At 40.2% G+C, this 22,799-nt stretch overlaps 1 protein-coding gene across 9 annotated transcripts in view; it reads right to left on the reverse strand.

Annotated features, from left to right (window-relative positions):
* The window catches only part of grip2b (glutamate receptor interacting protein 2b), a 343,140-nt gene that overhangs the window by 97,816 nt on the left and 222,525 nt on the right, over positions 1-22,799 (reverse strand). For 2 of the 9 annotated variants that reach the window (XM_088070156.1, XM_088070146.1), the window contains exon 1: positions 18,102-18,183. The exons of the other annotated variants lie outside the window; for them this stretch is intronic. In XM_088070156.1, the coding sequence (XP_087926282.1) occupies positions 18,102-18,150 (49 nt within the window). In that variant the 5' untranslated portion in view covers positions 18,151-18,183. Of the gene's footprint in view, positions 1-18,101; positions 18,184-22,799 lie in introns of those variants that run through there. 9 annotated transcript variants of the gene reach the window in all.

The raw sequence follows: 22,799 nt of genomic DNA on the forward strand, positions 1-22,799 counted from the left end.
ACAGATGGAAACTTAAAACATGTCTAACAACGCAAGAAAAAGAAAAAAGACAGGAGGAGAGAGAGAAAGTCAGGAGGAGTGAAGGAGACAAAACCAGGAGAGACTTGAGACAGGAAAGGTGACAGAGACAGGGGAAGCCACAAGGTTATATATATTTTTTTTTTAATAATAAAAAGCCCTTTATTACAGCAAATACCAAAAAAAGACCAACTTTTGCAGAAGATTGCCTGATTATAAGTAAACACTCAATAAAGTAATGATGAATCAACACAGATCAACAGAAATGAGCAATAAACGACAGACATTATCAATCTCTTGTCAATTGAAGTATAGCAGATTTAAATTCCACATGTTGCGTGAATCCCAAAAATTGGACTGAAAATAGCTTCAACTAGAGACACAATAACCAGAAGTTTAACCAGTCAACAGTCCACAAATCCAGCATCTCTCAGTCTGACAGTGTCATCACGACAAACAATTCAGATGTGAACCAGCACAATGAATTAAATAACGTTCCCTGATGTTTTAAAGGGATATTTCACTCAGTATATCAATTACTCAGCCCATGTGATGCTGGATTTGTGAGGAAAACTTTGTTTTTCCTGTATGCCTCCATTGTGAAAAATCCAAACAGAGAGAAAAATCTTGATGAATTTAAATCATAGGGTTCAACCGCAAAATATTTAAAACCAGTTAACAAACACATGTAACTCTGCAGTATAATCTAAGTCCAAGTACTAAGTTGCATGCTCAGTACCTCCCAAACAGACGGCCCTTTCACTTTCAGACGGCAATGAACAGATAATAAAACTATGCTTTTTTAAAAGCCATTTTTCATTTACAAAAACAATAATTTAAGCTTAGACATGTGAGCTGCTGATTTACTGCTGCCTAAATCAGCTGTGTTATTGTGTGACTTTGGTGAATCAGAAGACTTTACAGCACCAAAAACACAAAATAACACAAACTAACTGATCAAGGCAGCGGTGAAGACACACCAAACCCACAGCCTAAAAACAGCGGTGAGGAGAGCCTTTTTACTGCACGAGTTATTTGGGTTCAACATGTTCTTATTCCAAGTCTTTACATGTTGCCGCTTTGCAGTGGACTAACATGTCTACATATTACGCTCTAGGAAACTTCTGCGTCTGCTGTTGCCAGCCTGATGTCAACAAAAGCACATCCTGGCACAGACTGTTAGGATGAGGCAAAAGAAGCACATGGAAGCTCAGAAGCTCAGTAGGTAGAGCGGGCGCCCCATGTACAGTAGTTACATCCTTGTCGCAGCGGCCGCTGGTTCAATTCCAGCCTCAGCCCTTTGCTGCATGTCATCCCCTCTCTCCCACTTTCACACTCAGGCTGTTCTATAAAATAAAGGCAATAAAGAATGTCTTTCCTTTGCATTTTTTAAAAACAATCTGCATTCATGTGATAACAGCGGATCTGCAAAAACAACCAAAAATGCTGTAGTAAGCATGCCAGTAGTTGGCGGTTTAACTTTGTAATGACAAAAATTTAATGCTTCATGCAAGAACCGTTGCCGTGTAAACAGTCTGTCAGACAAGAAGCAAACACGAGACTCCTGCATGAAAGTCCGGGGTTTGTTGGATTTATCTACCCCCTCCCCCTACCAACCCTCTAGGGACCTTCATTCTCCTTATATTACAATGTTACCTGCAGCGTTTCAGCCTCACATTGTCCAGTGGTGAGTAACTGATATACAGATGGTCAACTGGATAGTGAAGCATTCCTTAAAATAATACTTATCATGACATTTATCATACTAAAACTCCTAAGGGAGTGTATATATATATATATATATATATATATATATATATGCAGAATAAAGAAAGAACATTAGAGGAGCGAAACAGAGAGGATAAAATACAGAAATAGAAAGAATGACACACCCTGAAATAACTTATCTGCATGATATACAGAACACAGTAGAAAAAAAGCTGCAGTAAATCAGGACAATAGTGAAAAATGGAGATATAGAGATGAAATGAGATAGAGAGAGAGAAGAGACAGACGAGAGGGGTAGAGTGCAAATCAGCAGGTTTCTGGCATCGCAGGCTGGAAGTCGGGCAAGTTTGAAATGCAAATTAACCCCAAATGCTTTCTGCTCTTCCTCGGTGGAATCACAGCTTTCTGCCGCGCCAGCTACCCTACCTGTCAGTCCTCTCTCATAATTCACTCTCTCATTTCTACCCCTGCTCTTCCTCTTTTATGCCGCCTTTTCTCTTTCTTTCCTTTTGCTGGATTCAGGCTGCCAAGTCTGGATTACGCACAGAGAGCAGGCGCTGTCAGTGCTTCTTGTTCGGGTGGATGTTTTACACAGAGAGCGATAATAACTCAAACAAACTGGCGATTTTCACTAATCTGGAGCATCTTTATGTCCAGTTTAACAAAGCCGATTGACGTCGTTATGGTGACTATTATTGCTCGTGTGGTTAACTGCAAACTGTTTTATTTATGCCACAGAAAGGGCAAATGTAAAATGCATTAGATACATTATGTAATAACAAACATAACAAGCAACAAACAGACCTGCAGTTTGTTAAAGGAGCTTTCCACCAGCATCAGAGATGTCCACAGTTCACCTGACAATCACTGTGACTAAAGATGAAATGAGAGCCGGCGTAATGACTCCTGAGCGTCAGAAAACACTTTTTTTCAAACTCATGGATGTGTATATCAAACTGGACTTACTGGATCCTATTTCATGTCTTACTGGTAGCTGAAGCAACACGCCCACAGCAACGCGGCCCCTTGTGGCGTTTTAACTGATGTGGGCGTCACATTAGCAGCACAAACAATCATATGGGTTGTTTTTTTAAAAGCACTGAAAGGCTTTTTTGTTGTGTTGTATAAGGACATGGCAATTATCGGTGCTGTTTGAGTTTACGTTGTAAAGCATTTTTGACTAACTGGATGAAGTCCAGTAAGTAGCTGTGTCCTAGTGTTCTGCCCAAAGCTTTTTAAGTTATGTGAAAAGGTTCTTTTCAAACTAGAGCTGTCAGTGTTGATGCATTAATTAAAGTTTGGCTATTATGCGTTCACGATCCCAGCTGACATTCCTGTCTTTAAGAGGCTGTACCTGGCCGGTGGTGGCAAGCACGTTATACTAGCTTTTAATGAAGGGGGCTAAATAACGCTCCAAAGTTAGGATAATTTTTTGGGAAGAAAAAATGGCATGGTTATTTCACATGGGTCCCTTGACCTCTGACCTCAAGATATAAGAACAAAAATGGGTTCTATGGGTACCTATGAGTCTCCCCTTTACAGACAAGCCCACTTTATGCCAAAAACCATGACGTTTTTTGCATGCAGTATAAATGTGTTATTTTCGCCTATTGTATATTTGAATATTTCTGCATGATTGGGTCTTAATTGCTCTCACCTACAAGCTGAGCACACAGGTGCAGCTGATCAGACTGATGTCAGCCGGCAACCACATGGCCAAAGCCAACAAAGCACGTTTTTCCAGTGAGTGAATCTCCACAGACCTGCGGATTAGACTGAATCTAAGAACTGCAGCGCTGCTAAATGGATGGAAACTGACTGCAGACCATCAGTCAGCATATGCTGTCATTTAAATCCCTAATCAAAACAAGGCAACAAGACATGTGTATCAACTATCATCAACCTGCAAAACACAGGAACGTCACCCAAAAATATTTAATTATTCGCACATACATTCATGTTGTTGTTCCGCCTATGCAAGTGACTGTATTGAAGTTTTTGGAAGTTTGAGTCACAACAACTTGCTTTAGCTTGTTAATGTGATGTTCAAAACTGTTATGAACTGCAAAATTTTAAATTGTAAACATGCAATGGAAAACTGTGATTAATCATTTGGCAGCCCTAAATTTAACCTGAGGTATTTTCTTTGTCACTTTGTCTTTCCCCTACAAATGACCCCAGAACAACCTGCCAAAAACTGCAGTTTCTCTAATGGCCACTTGAGGCTGGCTCCAAAAAAATAGCCATTCCCCCATAGACCCCCATATTAAAATGATCAACTTCACCCATGTCCAAATACGGTCACATCTGGCTCTAAATATCCAAGATGGCAACGGCCAAAATGCCAGACCGAGCCCTCAAATCAGAAGCCAACAAAGCAAGGAGTATATCACCATGGCAGCTACTTCCATTATTTTATAGTCCATAACTGCATCTGTAATTCAAAGATATTCAACCACAAAAATCATCCACATTTTGTGATGCCACCTCTAAAATAAACCAACATTGTTATCACTGTTAAAATGCCACAGTTGGACAGTTTGGTTTTAGGCACTAAAAAAACATCATGCTGCGTCTGCCTTTCCTTTCAGAGACAAAAGTTATTATTTGTACAGTGAAAAAAACAATATACTTTTTGTGAAAATGTATGAATAAGAAAGTAAACATTCCAAAAGAAAACAAACTCACAGTTTTATGCAAATTTGTCTCACTGGGTCTAAGAAGTCTAGTCCGAACATCAGCCACATCCACAACAACTTTGAAACAACGCATCGACGTAAAAGCACAGGTTTTGTTTCAACATTAGGAGGAAACACCTGAAGTGGTGGATTTGTCCTCTGTCAGAAAATTTGAAGCATCAACTGTTGTGATTTTCTGCATCAGTTTATGGTGTAAATGTCTTTTATTATGTCAAAATAAAAAAAAAATTAAAAAATCTGCTCAGACAGACACGTCTGGCCAGGGACAAAGTCCTGAGTCCTTCAAAATAAAGGCTGCATGGGTTTTGCTTTGATTTATTTAATAATAACAATTGTTTATTTAACTTCATTATAACCACATTTTATTTAACTTTGTTGTATGTCAGTAGGTTCTTTATTTAACTTAATTGTAACTGTAGTTCATTTCACAATTTCATATTTTTAGTAGTTTACATTAGTTTAGAGATTTCAAAATATTGATACATATTGTGCATTGTGATATAACCTAAAAATATTGCAATACTATTTTAAAGCGATATAGTCCAGCCCATAGTGTGAAAGTGCACAACACCGGTGTTGGATGAAATGCAATGAAACACCTTTCTAAATAAAATAAATTTGATAATCTTACCTATGTAGGATGATGAGTATATTAGTATAATTTCATAAATTTCTTCTTTCCATCAAGCCCCCCTTTCTGCCTCTCTCTTCTTGTTTCACCCTCTTTCTAAATATCACTCCCCTCTTTGTCTCTCTTCTTCCCCTTTTGCTCCTGTGTAACCCGGCCTTGACATAATGAGGCCAGCGTACCAAAAGTGTGAAGCTTGTGTCTCTCTCTTTTCCCCTCTTCATCCCTTTATTTTTCTATCTCTTCCTCTTTTAGGCTTCCGTTTGTTGTTTCATTTTTATTCTTCTTCTATGGGTTCATTGATGTCACTGGCAGCTGACTAAGGGAGCTGAGAAAGGCCAAACAATGTTTTTTGAAAAGGTTTCTGAAAGGGCTTCTTGAGAGTGTCAGCGCGAGCCCTTATCTGCCTCAAAGCACCAAACAACAGTGGCAGTCGTCACTGCCTGCGTTTTTTTACCCCAACATGAAACACAACCTGTCATTACTTCCTCAATTTCTCTTCTTTCTTTTATTTCGGTCTTATTTTGTTTTTCCTCCCTCTTGCTCGCTCTTTGTATGTCACTCTTTCTCATGTCCTGAAGGCGGTTTTTACTCCTCTAACCTCTCTGTCGTTTATTCCAGTCCTTGCCACTCTTTGTCTCTCTCTGGTGTTTCATCCTTTTGTTTCTTTTTACTCCTTCCTTTTTGTTTTACTCAGTCTCTCTCATGTCCCCGCTGTTTATCTCTAACCTTTTCATATTTCATGACTTATCTTTTTTGTGTTTCATTCTTTTCACCTGTCTTTCTGTCTCGACTTTGATTATCAGCACTCATCATTCTTTGGCTCATTCCTTCAGTACTTTTTGCCAGGTATCACCGAGTACAGACCGAAGCACCGAACAGTGAGAGCTGCTGATAAGAAATAAATGCAGCTTCTGTTGTTTGTTCCCGAGGTGCAACCTGAAGCCAACAACTCCGCCACAATCCTGAAAACTGACTGTCCCGCTGCAGCCTGTTCCTGACAGATGGGACGGTATTTTGAAGACGGCAAGAGAGCTCGAGAGCTCCCTCAATCAAAAGTCATGTATCATTGTGACAGTAGCATAGACTGAAAATTGGAGCTCAGTAGGCAGGTTTCCATTAACCCTCAAATTTCACAAACTTAATTCACAATAAATAAATAAAAAGTTTTTAGGCTCCCATGTGGTGGTATTTCAGGCAATTTCAAAAAGCCATATTTCCCAAAACTGCAATGGAAACTCTTTTTTTTGCTTTCATATGTCACATGATGCTATAGCTATGCGCTTGTCGTTAGGAACTGGCTCCCTCTGATAAGCATTGACTGCCTGAAAAACAGATACACAGTAGAGACGTGAATTATGCCCTTTATATATTCATTAATTCACCCAGTTACATGTGAAAATATCCTGGCTCTTTACATGCCAAAATTACTGTAGATTTCAGTGGAGTATGGTGGGTTTGGTGATTACAGTTTTGCGTCTGTTTCTAGTAAAACAAAAAGGATCTTACTCTCTAACAAAAGGGTCCATTTCTGTAGAGATCCTTTCCATAATAACGTCAGACACTTAAAAAAACAATCTCAGCCCAATTTAATAGACAGAAATTAATGGTACGTAAATGTCTGTTATGGTTGCAGCCTGTTTTGCTACTGATGGTTGCTGTGATTTTGCTGAATACTGAACCTATTTCAAAAAGTGTTGTCTCCATTTGTCGCTCAGACACACAAACATGGAAAAAATATGGTCTAGGTTCAAAAATATAGAACCTGCAGATGTTGAGTGTATTAAAAGATACACTTTAGTGCACTAAGCACATAAACGCAGCGTTTCAGCTCCATCTTAGCTTTATAAAGGCTATCATCTTCCTGCTACACCTGGATGGGAGCTCTAGCTCCCCTGACTCGCATGTTGCAGCTGTGAGCAATCAAACGGCAGGCAAGTGCTCAACAGGGGGTTACATCACTCCACAGAGTTTGACAACAACTTTTGAGCATTTACTGGCTAACTAGACATAACAAAGGGTATGCTGTTGATGGAATTTAAAATTTACGAGGAAATGTCTCTCCTCTTGTTCTTGGAATAAAAGATGAGAACGCTGCCCTGAAATTGCAGTCGAATCTCATGTCAAATTCATTAAATACCGCCGCTTTTGCAATGCTTTTGGCGTAAGATCCCGACTCTAAAAGCCACCTTTTGTGTCCATATGGCGCCAGGTTAACAGTAGATGCTGACCGTTCCCACCAGAATTGCATTTCTCCACATCGGTCTGTGGCAATTTTCCTTCTCTGCTCCTTTTTAATAACACAGAGCTTTGACCCTGCTTGCTTGTGTGTCTCTGGCTGTGTGTCTGAGTGTGTTTGTGTGTGTCTCTGTGTGTATCTCCTCGTCTCTTTCTCTGTTTAGACACAACTGACAAGCATTGTGGAAGCACTGGATTCATATTTTATCATTTATCATTATCAGATCATTTATATCATATCTACTTTATCCTTTATATTGTTTATAAAAGAGTATTATGAACAAGGAAAATACACTAAATACTTTTTAGCAGCCCCCACTAAGAAAAATCTACCAGATGCTGAACTACTGCTGCAAATCATTAGCGTGCTGTGGAGCTTTGGGCCGCAGTGCGTCCAGTGTGAACAGTCTGATCGCTCAACATGGGCGCCAATAGCAAGCAGCGGGGGCTCCATGGACAATTGACATGCTTTGTGGCCGTTCTGTGTCCAATGTGAACTTGGCCAGAAAAAAACGCTCGCAGTATCATTATATGCTGACGGCAGGCCAGATAGCACCTGCCGCGGCAGCATGATACGCAGTAGGTTAGCGTCAGGTTGAAAAGCTGCCTGTAACAATGTAACATAAGGAGCATGGACGTCCCTATAAGATGGGCCTGAAGGGCGGTGGATGGATCAAACAAATCCCAGACTTTCATGTTTGCTTCCTGTGTGAATGCGATGTTTTTTGTGTGCCTCTTTTGCCTAAACATAACCATCTGTACCTGCATGTGCTTTTGTTCACGTCCCAGCACTGGTGGCCATGTGCTTTTGTTGCCTAAACATAACCACGTGCAGGTTAATCCCACCGTGTGCTGGTGTTGACTTCACAATAGCGGCATCCTGGGACGTCAACAGCAGATGCAGAAGCATACCTAGAGTGTAACATGTAGACACAGAAGTCCACTATTAAGAGACAATATGTGATGACCTGGGATGAGAACGTGCTGGAAATGAAGAAAGCACTGTTAACCACTCAGAAACTAAAAAAGATGGTGCTAATTGTCCTCGTCTGACGCTGGTGTGAGGGACGACACTTGCTTTCAGTAGTTTAGAGAAACACTGAAAATAACTTGAAGCGCACCCTCTCTGCCTGCTGGATGTCACGAATTGTTCTGATGCACTTCTGTTTTATGCATTAACAAATTAATAATAAAAGCTTCCTTTTTACACTTTTGTCAGTTTTGTCTCAAAGCCCAAAGCTTTGCAGGGGTTTGCAGGCAGAATGAGTTTTTAAGAGTCACAGCGAGTTGAAATCTGACAGGAATTAGCTCATTATCTAGTTTCAGTTTCAATAATCCATAGTTTGTCCAGATTGTGGGATTCAGTCAATTCAGTTTATTCGCTCCAAAGATGAATATCATCTAAAAATACATCAAACATCACTCTCACTCTTTCTCTTTTCATTACATCACTCTCCATCTCCCCATCATCCCTCCAGCAGTCGTCACCTCGTCTCTCTTCATCCCTATTTTCTTCATTTCTGTCACTCTTCATCATTTCCACTCTTCCTTAACATCACGGCATTCCTTCAACCACTAATTTAGTCTTTTCACCTCCCTCTCCTATCTGCCTCCTCCACTGCTCACATTCCCTTTCTTCATGAGTTTACCTACATCTTAATTTCTCACCTTTTTTTGCCCTCTCACTCTTTTCCTTTCATCATTTCTGCCCTCTCTCTCATCCATCTTCCTTGATCTCTTCTCACCTCCTCACACCTTCCTTCAGTCTATCCTGCCAAGACTTGAAAAATAAAACCCAATTGACAAAAAAAAATGTTGGACAGTGTACACTTCTTCAAACCATGGGTATGGTACACTGCACATTATTACATAGCGGATATGTTAGAGCTTTATGTTTCAAAAACAGTTGTTAGCGTTTGGTTAGGTTTAGGGACAAAAACGGTTTGGTTTATGATTGGTAAATACATTGTGTTGTGGCCTTAAATACCCACTTTTGGTGACACCATCGCCACAAGAAATGCAGAAAATTCTCTGTAAAAAAAAAAAAACAACTGCTTTTCATGACCCTATCCCGGCTCAAAACATTGCAAGATCTTTGTAAAAAAAAAAAAAGGCTTTTATCACTATACAGGCAGGAAACACAGCCATGTCTTGGTAAAAGACAACTGCCTTTTGTTGCACTATCCCCACTGGAAACACAGCAGTGCCTCTGTAAAACAATACAGCTTTTAGTGGCACTATACTGGCAGCCAATGCAGCATGGTCTTGGAAAATAAACCCTTTTCTTGGCACTATCCCAGCAGGGAATGCAGCAGTATCTAGAAAAACAAAGAAAGAAAAACCAACAACAATGCTTTTTACGGCACTACCACGGCAGGAAATGCAGCTGTCGTGGTTAAAGGAGAACCATTTTTTGGGGCTATGCATCAGCTGGAAATGCAGCCTCCATAATAGACGACCCCGTTTTCTTGGCACAATCCGAGCAAGAGGTGTAGCAATGTATTGGGAAAAAACAACTGTTTTTTGGCACTCTCCTTGCAGGAAATGCAGCTGTCTTGGTCAAAAATAACAAAAAATTTTGGGAATACTATCTCGACTAAAAAGGCAGCAACGTCTTTGTAAAGAACAACTGCTTTTTGTGACAACTGGCGGAAGCCCGGGAATGTCTAAAAAAGACAAAAAAACAAAAAACAAAAAAAAACCAATTACTTTTCTTGGCACTGTCCCGGGTGGAAACGCAACAATGCCTCTCATGACACAAAATGTGGTGCTGTCTCAATAAAAGACTTCCGCTCAACTGGATATGCAGCAATGTTTCAGTAAAAGACAACTGCTTTCATGGATGGAAACAAGGCGACGTCTCTGTAAAAAATAACCACTTCTGGTGAATTTTTTTATCCCTGGTGGAAACCCGTTGACAGGCTGCTAAAAAAGAACCACGTTTGGTGGCTATAAAGCTGATGCAGCAATGACTCAATAAAAAATGACCAGTTTTCTTGTTTGTTGGTCTTGAGCAGAGGTCTGCAACTTGGCAGGCGTTGAGGTGAAATGCTATCCACCATCCTCTCCACCTCCGGATTACAAAGTCAGCTCGTATACTATTTCAACTTAGAAATGTTGATATGATACGTATAAATCTACAAATGTAATGTATCTGTGGTTTGCAAAAATGTAAATTGCAAAGATTTTCTCCTGTCGACTGGGCTGGATGATGATAGTTTTAGTTGTTTGTTCTTCTACATTTATCTTACAATCATCTGTTGTTGGCGCACTTCAGAACTGTTGCCAGTTATCAAGAACACGTACATCGCTGTCCACCTGGCAACGACTTCTTCACTGCAAGAAGTGCTTCGTTTAGGACAGAGACACCCGAGACTGGGGTAACATCCTGAGCCCTTTGTGTGACAAATGATCTGTTTCGTCATTTAGTTCGGAGGACTTGTTGTTCTTGACATCTCCCTCTCTTTCTTTCCTGTTGCCCTTTTTCTGAGTCCTTTCGTCTCTTTTTTCCCTGATCTCTGTTGACTATCGTCATTTCTGCTTTAGTCTTTTCCCCTCCATGCCTCTACTTTTATACTACATATTTCTTACATATTTCTTCTACTTTTGCCCTGCTTCCTTCACTTTTTCCACCATTCCCTCCATCTCAACACATTCATCTTTTCCCGTCTCCGTTTCTGCCTCAGTCTATCAGTCTCGCACTCCCACTTCCCCTCCTCATCGCTTTCTCTCTCTCTCTCTCTTCCCTCTCTCGGCTGGAGGTATAAATAGGACTCCTAATAAAGTGCTAATTAATCTCTGGTGACAAAATCAAAGAAAGCACATCTGCATTGCTGAGAGGAGCGACGGAGGGAGAGAGGGAGGAAAGGAAAAGGGGCAGACAGGAAGAGAGGGGGAACAGGGTGGAGAAAGACGGAGGAGAAAAATGCAGAGAGGTAGGCGAGGAAATAATGAGAAAAAAGACAGCAGATTTAGCCAAAGTGCTTTCACAACTTTTGGATAATATTATGAGAAGTTGTGGTTTAAATTTGAATGTAAGCATCATCAGGTTAACTGATCGTCCGTTCTGTGTCCCACGCGAAAAGAAATGTGACGGTGGAGGACAGAAAAAGTGTGGGGAAAGAATGGGAAAGTCATTACTTTGAGTAAGGAGAAGAAGAAATATAAATTGATGGTAAGACGCTGTAATGTCACTGAAAGATGTGAAAGAGAAGTTTCAAACTCTTCAGGAGGATTTATGTATAAAAAAAGATAAAACTGTGGCGCATATTTTAGAGTCATATTCGTCATCTCAGCTCAACTTCCACTTAGTTTCAGTCGTTTGGACACTCGAGTGTCTCGTCAATCAGCCCATTTCTGCTGCTGAATTATTTAAAGACCTCTGTTCGGGTCTACAGCTTAACCACACAGCGCAGTCACTGTCGTACATATGACATACAGCAAAGTACCGTTACAATTTGAAAACGGATGCTAATTTTTTTTGTGTGTAGAGCAAATGTAGCAAACTTTCCTCAGTCTAACCAGTGCTTTGATATCCCACTTCTCCCCGGTGGAAAAAACCCAAATTACGTAATTAACGCTCTTTTTTCTAAACCTAACCAAATGGTTTTGTTGCCTAAACCCGAGCTCGTTTCCATTCCCAAGAGGTCAAATATTTTCGCTTTTTCAGTTTTTTTGGTGTTAGATCTAGACACCAAAAGCTGTCGTTAGTGTCCACAAGATACGCCACTGAACGTCGTCAGCTGAGAACACGGCTGGACAGAAATTTACGACTTGGGATGTTAACGTGAGAATATTGTGATAATATTGTATCTCGGGTGATTCCCCCACAGTTACTCATTTATGCAGTCTTGATGCCAAACTAGATCTAAAGTCAAGCAATGTGAAATGCTTCATAACGAACACTTTCTTGAATGAATGTTATTGCTTCTGCATAAAAAGACATCATCACTTAAATGTCACTTCCAACAGCACTGAGTGCAGTTTGGATTTGAAAAGGTTGAGATCTCCACAAAAAGTCAAGCTGCACCTTCAATAGTGTGCAATGTTTCCTCCCTGACTGTTTTTGACAGATTGGAAAATCCTGTCAGAAAAAAATAAATGCACTTTTATGAGAGGTAATCTGTTTCACACAGAAAAGTTAAGTGTGTGAAGGACCATCGTCCACCTCCACAGAGCAGTTCGCCAAAACCCTCCCCTGAAACTGAGTGATGAGAATAGTGATGCATATCGATACATATATGAAGTAATAGATTAAAACATCATATTAGACTCAACTCACAGAGGAGAGAACAGAGAGGGCATGCGGCGCTGCAGCGACGGGGTTCCCAGTGGACGGCCAGCTAATCTGCAGAACAACCATCAGCTGCCTGCAGAGAAGAGACGCCGTTTTCAAAGCCACCATTGCTTAGTCATTCCCCGAGGTTCGGTGTGTAATAGGTTTGATGTGACTTCACAGGCAAACCTGCAGGTCTTGGAATTATTAAGCTTCAGAGAGACTTTGACTCGATGGAAAAAAAAATCACAGGCAACCTGTAGCCCCTGCAGCACTACACGGCCGAGCTGCAGCGTGGACCGAGACCAGCTTTTGCAGAACGACTGTTTTTTTTGAGACTGAACAAAGGAACAGTTCTGACTCGGAGCGGCGTGGTGGCACAAAGTGAAAACGCGCTCAAGTTCTGCATGCTGGCAGGGGAACAACTTAGTTCAGTGAAACAGAACAAGACACTGAACAGCTGACCTTCTCACCCCAATCCTGACCTCTGACCTCTGACTGTAGGGAGAGGGAAGAAAAATAAAAATAAAATCCCGGCAGGAGATTTCATGACATTACTGTGCATATGTTTGCTTACATGTCCTGTAAACAGCAGATGGTTCAGATTTTTACATTTTTATTTTTTTATTTATTTATTTATTTATTTTTTTACCACAAACAGGTGCAGCGACATGCTGTAGATGTGTAATACGTCTGGGAGCCATGTTTGTTATCACGCAGCACAAAGCTGGAACAACCTCTCAGATGATGTTAGACGAGCCCCGACGCTGAACACTTTTAAGTCAAAGCTAAAAACATTCTTTCTTTACACTGACGACTCCACCCGGTAATGAGTTCAAACTTATTTTTAAACTCAGTTTTAAATCATTTTAAATATTGTCGACAGTTTTGCTGTTTTAATGGTGATTTTATCTATTTTTAAAACAATTATTTAATAATTAATTACACCTTTTATATCTTTTATCGTTATTTTATTGTAACACTCTACACTTAAATATGTTCTATATTTTATTGCTCTCCAAAGCACTTTGTATCGCCCTGTTGTATGAAATGTGTTAGACAAATAAAGCCTCCTTGGCTACATTCTCTTTAAATAAGTGTGTTTTTCGTACGCATTTTTTTCAGGATAAGATTAATTTCAGTATTACTTAACATTTTTTATAGCCATGATACTGCAGAAAATGTAATTTTTCAGTCCTTGCAATCCATTTTAAAGTAAGTACTTTTCCAACATTGTTTCTTAATCATATTTCTTATTTTCTTGATTTTAAATTTTAAATAGTGTAAGAATAAAAACAAAACAAACAAAAAAAAGTGATACCAAACTTGGACCAAAATGATCCAGGGTTGGTTTTCCTGATCCAGCAGATGCTTTCTGGTGTGCCACTCTGAAAAAAGCAGAATCCTGTGCTGATTTTAAAACAATGGGGTCCAACAGCTAAGTCCATAATGGTCTTAAATTCTAGAAACTCCCTGCGTTAGAAAAACGCTAAAATCCTATAAAAGTTCTGACATCCTACAGACATGTTTGGGGCTACAGTGACCGGCCCCTGGCCTCCTGTCATTTTGCAAAAGTGGCCCCCAGAGCAAAGCAAGTTGAGTATCTCTGCTGTAGAAGTTACCACTGAGCTTCAAACTAAAGACAACTATAATCGTCTCATTAGACACAAAACATGTGCTGCAAATTCTTAGATCAAAAAGACGAGTCAAGCGACCATAAAGCACAAAGCAAGTGCACAATAACAATGACAAATGCTGCCTTCACGTGCCCCTTGGAAATATCGTATTTACGAGTTACGAGTGGGAAGTAAGTATGAGTGGGAAATTGGGAAATATCCAGCAGCAGCAGCAATGGCGGAAAGCAAGGAAACAGTGTCAACAGTTAATGGTAAAAAATAACAGATTTAGTTACTTTGCTCCTGATAGCTGTCATTTGCCTTCAGTAGCTGCACATTCATATATATGCGTCTATCAGCTGTAGCAAGCAAACTTTTATCTATAAAGCATGCCAGGCGACTGTACTAACATTGTCATTTTATAACACGGGTTGCCTACTTGATGTCATACATGCGTAAACACGGCAGGCAAAAGTCAAATAAACTGCAACCAGCCATAAACCTCTCGTTTAAACACTATCAGCATTAAAATTAACCCATCGCTTTTGTAGCTTCCATGTTGATCCCATTTTACAACTTCAAAGCATATAAACACGACAAAGTAAGAACGACTTCCTAACCTGGAAATTACAACTTTCCAACATCACATGAAGGCAGCAGCTGGTGTTTTGGCTGGACTGTCTTCAACATGGCGGCCAGGCGAAAAACTTTTCCATTTTACACCTAAACAACAAACATTGTTGGCATGATCCTGTTTAAATATAAAATAAAACTGCATTAGCTACAGATGTTTTTTCAAAACATTATGTCCTCCCTGTCAACATGTCATGACTGTTGCCTTACCTTACGCACGCTGCAGGCGTAGTATTTCGCCGTAATTATAGTGGTAATTCCCCGTAATGGCCGCGGGAGGTCGCTCGTAATCACTTACTTACTTACTTACTTACTTTATGTGCCCTGCAAACACAGTATTTCGCCGTAATTATGACGGAATTTCCCGGCAGCAGGCCGCGGGAGATTGTTATTTACATAATCCTGTTTTCATCGATCTAAAATATAAACCACAATAGCGAGGACATTCGTTATTTTTGGTGCAGAAAGCTGAGATTTCCGTCTTCCATTTCATCACGTTGTCCGCAAGTAATGACGTCATTACGTCGCGATACCTTGCAAAAAAACAAACAAACACACAAACAAACAAACAAAAAAAAACGGTTGGACCTCTGTAGGGGGGTGTCAGTCTCGTGTGTCAGGATGTTGTGACAGTTTTGGCAAATCTGAAAAAAGTTATTCTTATAAAAGTTTCCAGCTGCAGCGTTAATGTCTGAGCAGCAGTGGTGTCCTCTGAAGTCCTTATCTGGTTGAAGATTCAGTGATTGTGGGAGTCACAGTTTTTTTTAGTGCAGATGGAAAAACCCGCTGCAGTGAAATGTCACGTTTGTTCTCTCAAGCTGTCAGAAGTAACTCTGGATATGTTGGTTTTATGGCACTGAGAGACATTCAGCTTTTGAAATACTCTAACCTGTGACACACTTCTCCACAATATTAACCAGTGGTGTACTGCAACGAAGTATTAAACTTTGGTAAAGTACTTAGGATTTTTTTGGGGAGGATCTGGAGGCTTCTTTACAAAAGTTTGTATATTTCTGTCAATGTTTACTTTTACTCGACAACATTTCCTAAATAAAATAAATACTTTTACTTCTTTAACCCTTTGAAAACTAGACTGACATCGCTTTTCTGGTGTTGCATTCTGTCACAAATGCAAGTACTTAAACCTTTGAACCCTGAGAAAATTGGTTCAATTTATTTCAAAAACATGGGAAAAGGGCGATGAGGAAATAGGCAAGAAATCTCACAGACTGCAGGAATTTAGTAGATCTAGAAAGTGATTTTTTTCATCAGCTGGAGTAAAGTTCCCAGAGAAATAGAGAAATACATTCAAAATTATCCTAGTTCTATATTTTCAATTATTTTTTTGAAGAGCTGATTCTTAACCATTTTTTTCAGATAATTTCCTAAATTGTTTGTTTAGTTTTGGGGTTTTGTTGTTCTGTTTGTTGCTCATTTTTTAAGTATTTTTTCATTTTTCATTTCTTCTTAAGTTGCTCTTTGCCTTTGTCCCATGTATTTAAAAGAAATCAAGCCAATTTAGGTTAAATATCTTAAGTCGTGAAGAAGACCTAATATTTCTTCAAGTGTAATGTACGCCCCATTTTTAAGGTGTTAGATATTAAGAATAAATAAACTTTCTCAAAATTCTGACTGCTTTCTCCTACTTTACTTGTACTTTTATTTTCAATACTAAAGCACATTTAATACAACGAAATTACTTTTGATATTTAACCACAACAAATATCATGACTTTTACTCAGTCATTTTTTGGGAAAATTTCTGTACTTTTACTTCAGTAAGGTTTTCAAGTACTTTATCCACCACTAGTATTAACACCTGATTGACGCAGTAAACGTGACAGTAATTTATTTCCTCTTTTAAACTCGCACTTCCTCCTCTGGGTATCAGATTGTTGTTATTATGACAGTAATCCCCTGGCGGGCTGCAGTGCGCCCTGACAGGCGATAGGCGGCGTTTTGTCCCCATTTGCCGACTTTTCCACTGCGTCTCCAGGCCTGACTTCAAAGTATTAGATCCCCAAATTCATAAATAAATCAGCAGAAGAGGGAGAGGGGGAGAAAACTGCACATCTCTCTGCTACAAACACAGGCACAGGCGGCTGGAAGTGCGCCACATGCACGCGGTGTAGAAATCACAGGAATGCGCAAGAATATATGCAGGAAATATTATAGGAAAGGAAACAAGGAACACAATAAAACCTCCAAAATAGGGAACTTTTAGTGAAGAATTCACCGCTTGGCTCTAGAAAAAAAGTGACTGAATGTCATAGACTAGGGAAATCGTTTTAGAAAATGAAATGACATTTTTCTGGTACAGGACATGAGTCCTCCATTAGACTCACAAAATACAACAAAACAATAGCAGAATATACTCACACTAATTACAAAAATAATTACAAGTCAGCTTTAAAATTATACAAGTTAACCTTTGTTGACCAGATTTAATCCAATCTATTTTTAAAAGACTTGGCTGTAGTATAAAAAATCTAAAAGATTAAAAGACGCATTTAAAAACCATATTAAAACACCATAGGTGCAATATAAAACCCACGACTGGGTCACTATTCACTAAATTAGTGACTTCGAGAGCAACATGGCGCGCAATCAATCCAATTAATTCCGTAATATCACCCAATTAATACAGCGAGCAGCCAAAAATGTTTGCAAAAACACCACAAAAAGATAATTTGTGACAGAAATGTAACTTTAAACCACACAACTAAACAACATCATATAAGTCCATATAGAAATAGCATGGATTTTGGCATAAATAAAGCAAGACAAACAGTTTAATTACTATTCACAAAGGCGTAAAACCTTGAAAAATGCGCAGCGAGAATATCAAAAACAGTAATTTAACACAGCAAAAACACAGAGAAGCAAACATTAAGTTCCTATAGAAGTTATAATAATTCAAAAAACCGTAAACTAAGATTTGTTGATGTATGTTTGGGGGCGGAGGATGGGGTGATGACTTTAACCGAACCGCTGAGCCACGAGGGTAAAAGATCGCTCTCTCGCATCCAAAAACAGCTGACAAACCTCACAGCGCTGTCCGTCACTCTGAAGTGATAAACACACTCCTGATGGGGGAATATTTCTGCCCGCAACAAAGCATCAAGTACAAGACAGATCAATCATGATCGACGGCAGCAGACGCGCACAGGGAGGAAAAAGTAGCCTGCAGCTGTTTGGGAGCTTCACCGGAAAAAAAACTAATGAGAACAACAATAAAGAGAAATATTGTCTGTGTGTTTATTTTACCTTTCTGCAGCAGCAGCCTTCTTTTCAGTATAGCCTGAAGAAAAAGCATTTTCCCCCACACCGGTTCCAGCTTGGATGGATTCTCTCCTCATGGAAGAGCAGAAGAGGAAAAAGGGAGGCAGAACTTCTGTCTGCGCGCACCTCCCTCCCTCCCTCCCTATCTCTCTCACCCTCCTCCTCCTCCTCCTCTCACTCTCTCAAAGGGACCCCCTCCCTGATGACACCAGCTGAACTGTAGGCTGCTGCTGCTGCTGCTGGTGTGTTTTAACACTCCTCAGAAGAAAACAGGAATAAAAAGCCGTCTCTATAATCGACTTTAATCAGGTCTGTTCTCAGTCTGCTGCTTCCAGTCTGACAGAGCTGATATTCGTGTTTTCAACATGTTCTCCTCCTCGTTTTCTTTATGCACTAATTTAATTACAGCATTCTCTCTCTCTTCCCCTCTCTCCTCGCTCAGTTTCTCTCCTGATTATGCAAAAAAATTGTAGCTCAAAGCCTTCGGGACTTTTGATGCCCTAGTTTTTTTTCTTCTTCAGAGTCTGTGTCTTGTGGGTTTGCATGTGTATGTGTAGCAGGTCGCTGTGTGTGTGTGTGTGTGTGTGTGTGTGTGTGTGTGTGTATGAGGCCGTCGAATGTGTAGCCCGAAGATGAAAGCTTCCCACACTGAAACCCACCGGATCATGACTTATTTCTTGGCTCCCCTGTTGCTTGGTGATCATAAGGTGACCGATGTCTCTTGAAGTGACATGAAACCAAGAAATGCTCTCTCCTTCAACACACAAATATGTCCCCTCCATCCATCCATCCGTGCTACATACCCAGTGAATACTTGTCACTCAGAGGGAGGATGGGAGTCTGGGTCGGAGTGTGTCTCAGCATTTATTGAGCAAAAGGCGCAGAAACGTCCTGCATGGGTCGATATTGAAAGGCTAAAGTTTGCAACTGCAAAAAATGTAGTGAGTAATAAGTTTACTGTAATACAAAGTTATCTGCAGCATGAAAAGTCTTCCATAAAGCTGCACAATGCAGTACAGTTTGTTAGTATTTAGACCAGTGATACTCAACTTATGGCCCCCAGGCCAAATCTGGCCCCCAATAGGGTGCCGGGTGGCCCCCAAACCATTTTCTAATTCACAATAAAAATAAAGTGATTCACACTGGGAACTGTTTCTGTACTTTTAGTATCCAAAAGGTGTCAGAGTGCATAAAACAGCATCTAAATAGTGCTTGTTTATTGAAAAAAAAAGTGCCAGTGAAGGATCCCCCACACCCATACCTAAGCCCCTAATCTCCTAAAACCCTAGAAATGTCCCAAAATCCTAGGAATGTCCTAAAATCCAAGTAATGTGCTTAAAATCATGCAAATGTCCTCAAATCCCAGAAAGGTCCTTAAATCCAAGTAATCAAACCTAAAATCCTAGAAACATATATGTGGCTGCTGCGACTGGCCCCTGGCCTCCTGTCATTTTGCAAAAGTGGCCCCCAAGCAAAGAAAGTTCAGTGTCCCTGGTTCAGAGTTTGTTCAGCTGTTTATGAAATATTTCACTCTTTAACACAAAGTCATCGTTAGTGTGAAAAACCTCCATAAAGGTATAAAATGCAGTTTGTTAGTATTTATACAGTTTTGTTTTGGAAAGAAAGCAATGATAAGGAAGTGCTGACTCGCAGCTTTAATCAGAAGGTGTTTATATCCATGTCGGATGAACCGTGTAGAAATTGAAACACTTCTAATAGACGCCCTCATGGGTAAAAGGGGCTGCGGGCTTTACATTGTTCAGCCATAATGGATGCAAACACCCCCAGACTCCCTCAAAGCTCAGAGTCAGCAATTTAACCTCCTAGTCAGTGTTTCATTTCACATCCTGGAGTGCTGGAGCGGAGCCAACGTAATGCAAAACATTTCACTGTAGTGGATATAATGCACAGATGTAGTTTAAATGTTTTGAGGACCTTTTGAGTCATGGAATTCATTTTTAGTATCACCTCATTCTTGTGTGGATTACTTATTATATGCATTTAGCATCTTTGGTCAGACAAACAGTGTTTGCACACGTTCTGGACTACTGTGAAAGAAATTAGTTGAAGTAAACTTGCTGGAGAAGGTGCTGTATGTTTCTGCAAATCACAGTACTTTACATGTGTGCATCACGGAACATGCGTTTTTTAATTTCAGCGCCCGTGTTAACAGGTCACAGCAGCCACACTGCTGATAGGAGCAGCGCTGCTCAGGTGCGGCGTGGCTGCTGCTCAGCTGCAGCACATCTCACGAAAAGGAGTCACCGTTTTTTTGCACGTGACAAGCGTAGTTTTATGCAAAAATAGACAGTCAAAATGGTCTTTTGATAATGATATTGACTCTATACCACCTTTAACCACAGTTTCAATGTCATGCATCTGTTTAACTCAATCTTTCCTGTTTCTGTTTCAAAATAAAAGCCCTCTGACAACATTTCTGTTAACAAAATCCCTTCAGTTTTTCAGCCGCTGAAATATTGTCAGGACGGTGTTGTTGACAATAGAGTAGCTTGCAGGGCTTCATAAATGAGTATGCGCTTTTAATTGTGGAAATACAGTAGTTACAGCAGCAGGCAGCTGTGTGTAGTAGTGCCACAGCACTACTACACACTGGTTTGCAGAAATGTACAATGCCAACATTTTTTTCTGGTGATTAGGTTAGGTGTGGAGTACTGTAATCAATAAGTATTCAGTTGAATACTTGGTCAGACAGACAGGATTTTCACACAATATACACATATGTGATTGACATTTGTGGGACTAAACTTTGGCATCCAAACCTTACGAACAAATCATACAAACATGGATAGCCAACAGATTGCCAATCCCCTCTCCCAACAAACAGAGTCTGCATGGAAAGATACTAGTTGTGTTTGAAATGAGACAAACGAAACAAATGTTAGCAGTTTGAACAAGTTTGTAATTTGAAATAAAGACAGAAAAAAAGACAGATAAGACTTAAAGGGCAAAATACTGAACTTCAGCACCATGGACAGCGACCATTGATGGGCCTCAGCCATTTCTTTCACCGGCTTCACACTACTGAGGGCCACAGCTGGGGAATCTAAATATCCAAATATACACTGAGCAGTGTGCAGAAGCAAAGGTTACATCCAGGACAGGTGGCTCGTCCATCACATGGTTAACAGAGACAGGCTAAACCCTGATGTACAGACTGAAAAACTCCTGCTGAGTCCACAAGGGCTTAAAACTGTGTCACTGCACAATCAGCAAGTGCTTAGAGCCTCTGGTGAGAACTTAAGGAGAAGACTTCAATGTAGATTTTTCAGAGTCTGCAACCCTGAACACTTTTTAAGTTAATTGCCCATAATTTAGGAGGCCGTGCAATGATAGCTGCTTTCAACAAATTAAAACACAGCAAACACTACAGGCAAACCTGAATCATCAGACAACTGTGAGTAAAAATGGAAAATCTGTTTTAACCACATACGTGTCCAAAAAATGTGAAAGATAAGATAGTGGCATCATTCTACCCATTATCTGATTTTTTTGTCTTATGCAACATTTCGTGTCTTCTCCCCTTCTTGCAGTCTCCTAAAATCATCAGTGTGTCTGAAGGTCACACTTCATCTACAGATTCTCAAACTCTTTTGTAGGGCAACCACCATCAGTCTACTGCAGCACGGGAACAATGTATGTCTACATCCACAGTCTTGTACATTACCAACCGAATGGTACAAACAGCAAACAGACTTTTTCATCCCCAAAGCTGTCAAACAGCAGAAGGCTGCAGTTGCACCAGGCAGCTCCCAGGCATGTGGAACTATAAAGCGGGGCCTTGCTATAAACAAGTGTTTTCCGTAAACATCGCCTGGGTAACATAAAGGTTAAAAAAAAAAAAAGTCATCAGGCTTCTGTTTTTCCACATGTGGAGGCACTGTCGTGCTCGGCTACAGGAGCTGTCACAGAGAGAAGTTTCATAAGTTTGTGTCTCGGGAAAAAAACAACTTTTCATGTCTTCATGTGTCAGCAGTGAAATATCTGAGGCGAGGAGAACACGAAATACAACAGCTGCTGCAGAACCTTTGGATTTGATATCCTGCACTGCACACTGTGACACATTAAAAAATAATAGATTGTGCAACATATATAAAAAAGTAAAATGTTATAAAGAGGTATATGTAGGGCTGAGTAAAAAAATCGATTCATCAATGCACTGCAATGTGTTTTTTGCCAACTCAATATCGATCATCAATCGATTATTTCCGCTGTAATGATGCTCCGCTCCCATGGGGCAGTGTGAGTGCAGCCAGAGTGTGATTGACGTTGTTCAGAGTCCCCGCTCGACCCCAAAACAACGCCTGTTGTTTATGCATTAAAATGGTGACAGTAGCGCAAAAACATTAAAAGCCGACCTTTGGATACACAAAGTCGGCATTAGTAACGCGGTGTGTGAGCCGCATGAGTCAGTGTTAAAACACTGCAACAATACGACGAACCTACGAAACCATTTGAGCCGACACCACGCAGATGTTTTGCGACCTGTTGTTAAAGCTAAAGCTAAAGCTAAAGCTGTGGGTCACACACAAATGCAGGTTGACAAATGCTGCATAAATGTTTATTACTTTCGTTAAGTTCGGCTCAGGCAAAAATGTGCACTTCTCTGTACTTCAAGTGTATTATAGTTTTAGTTTTTATTTAATAAAGAGTATTGTAACGGTA

This window comes from Plectropomus leopardus, chromosome 2 (genome assembly GCF_026936395.1).
Source record: "Plectropomus leopardus strain MGB_pleo_1.0 chromosome 2, ASM2693639v1, whole genome shotgun sequence".
Classification (NCBI taxonomy): Eukaryota; Metazoa; Chordata; class Actinopteri; order Perciformes; family Serranidae; genus Plectropomus; species Plectropomus leopardus.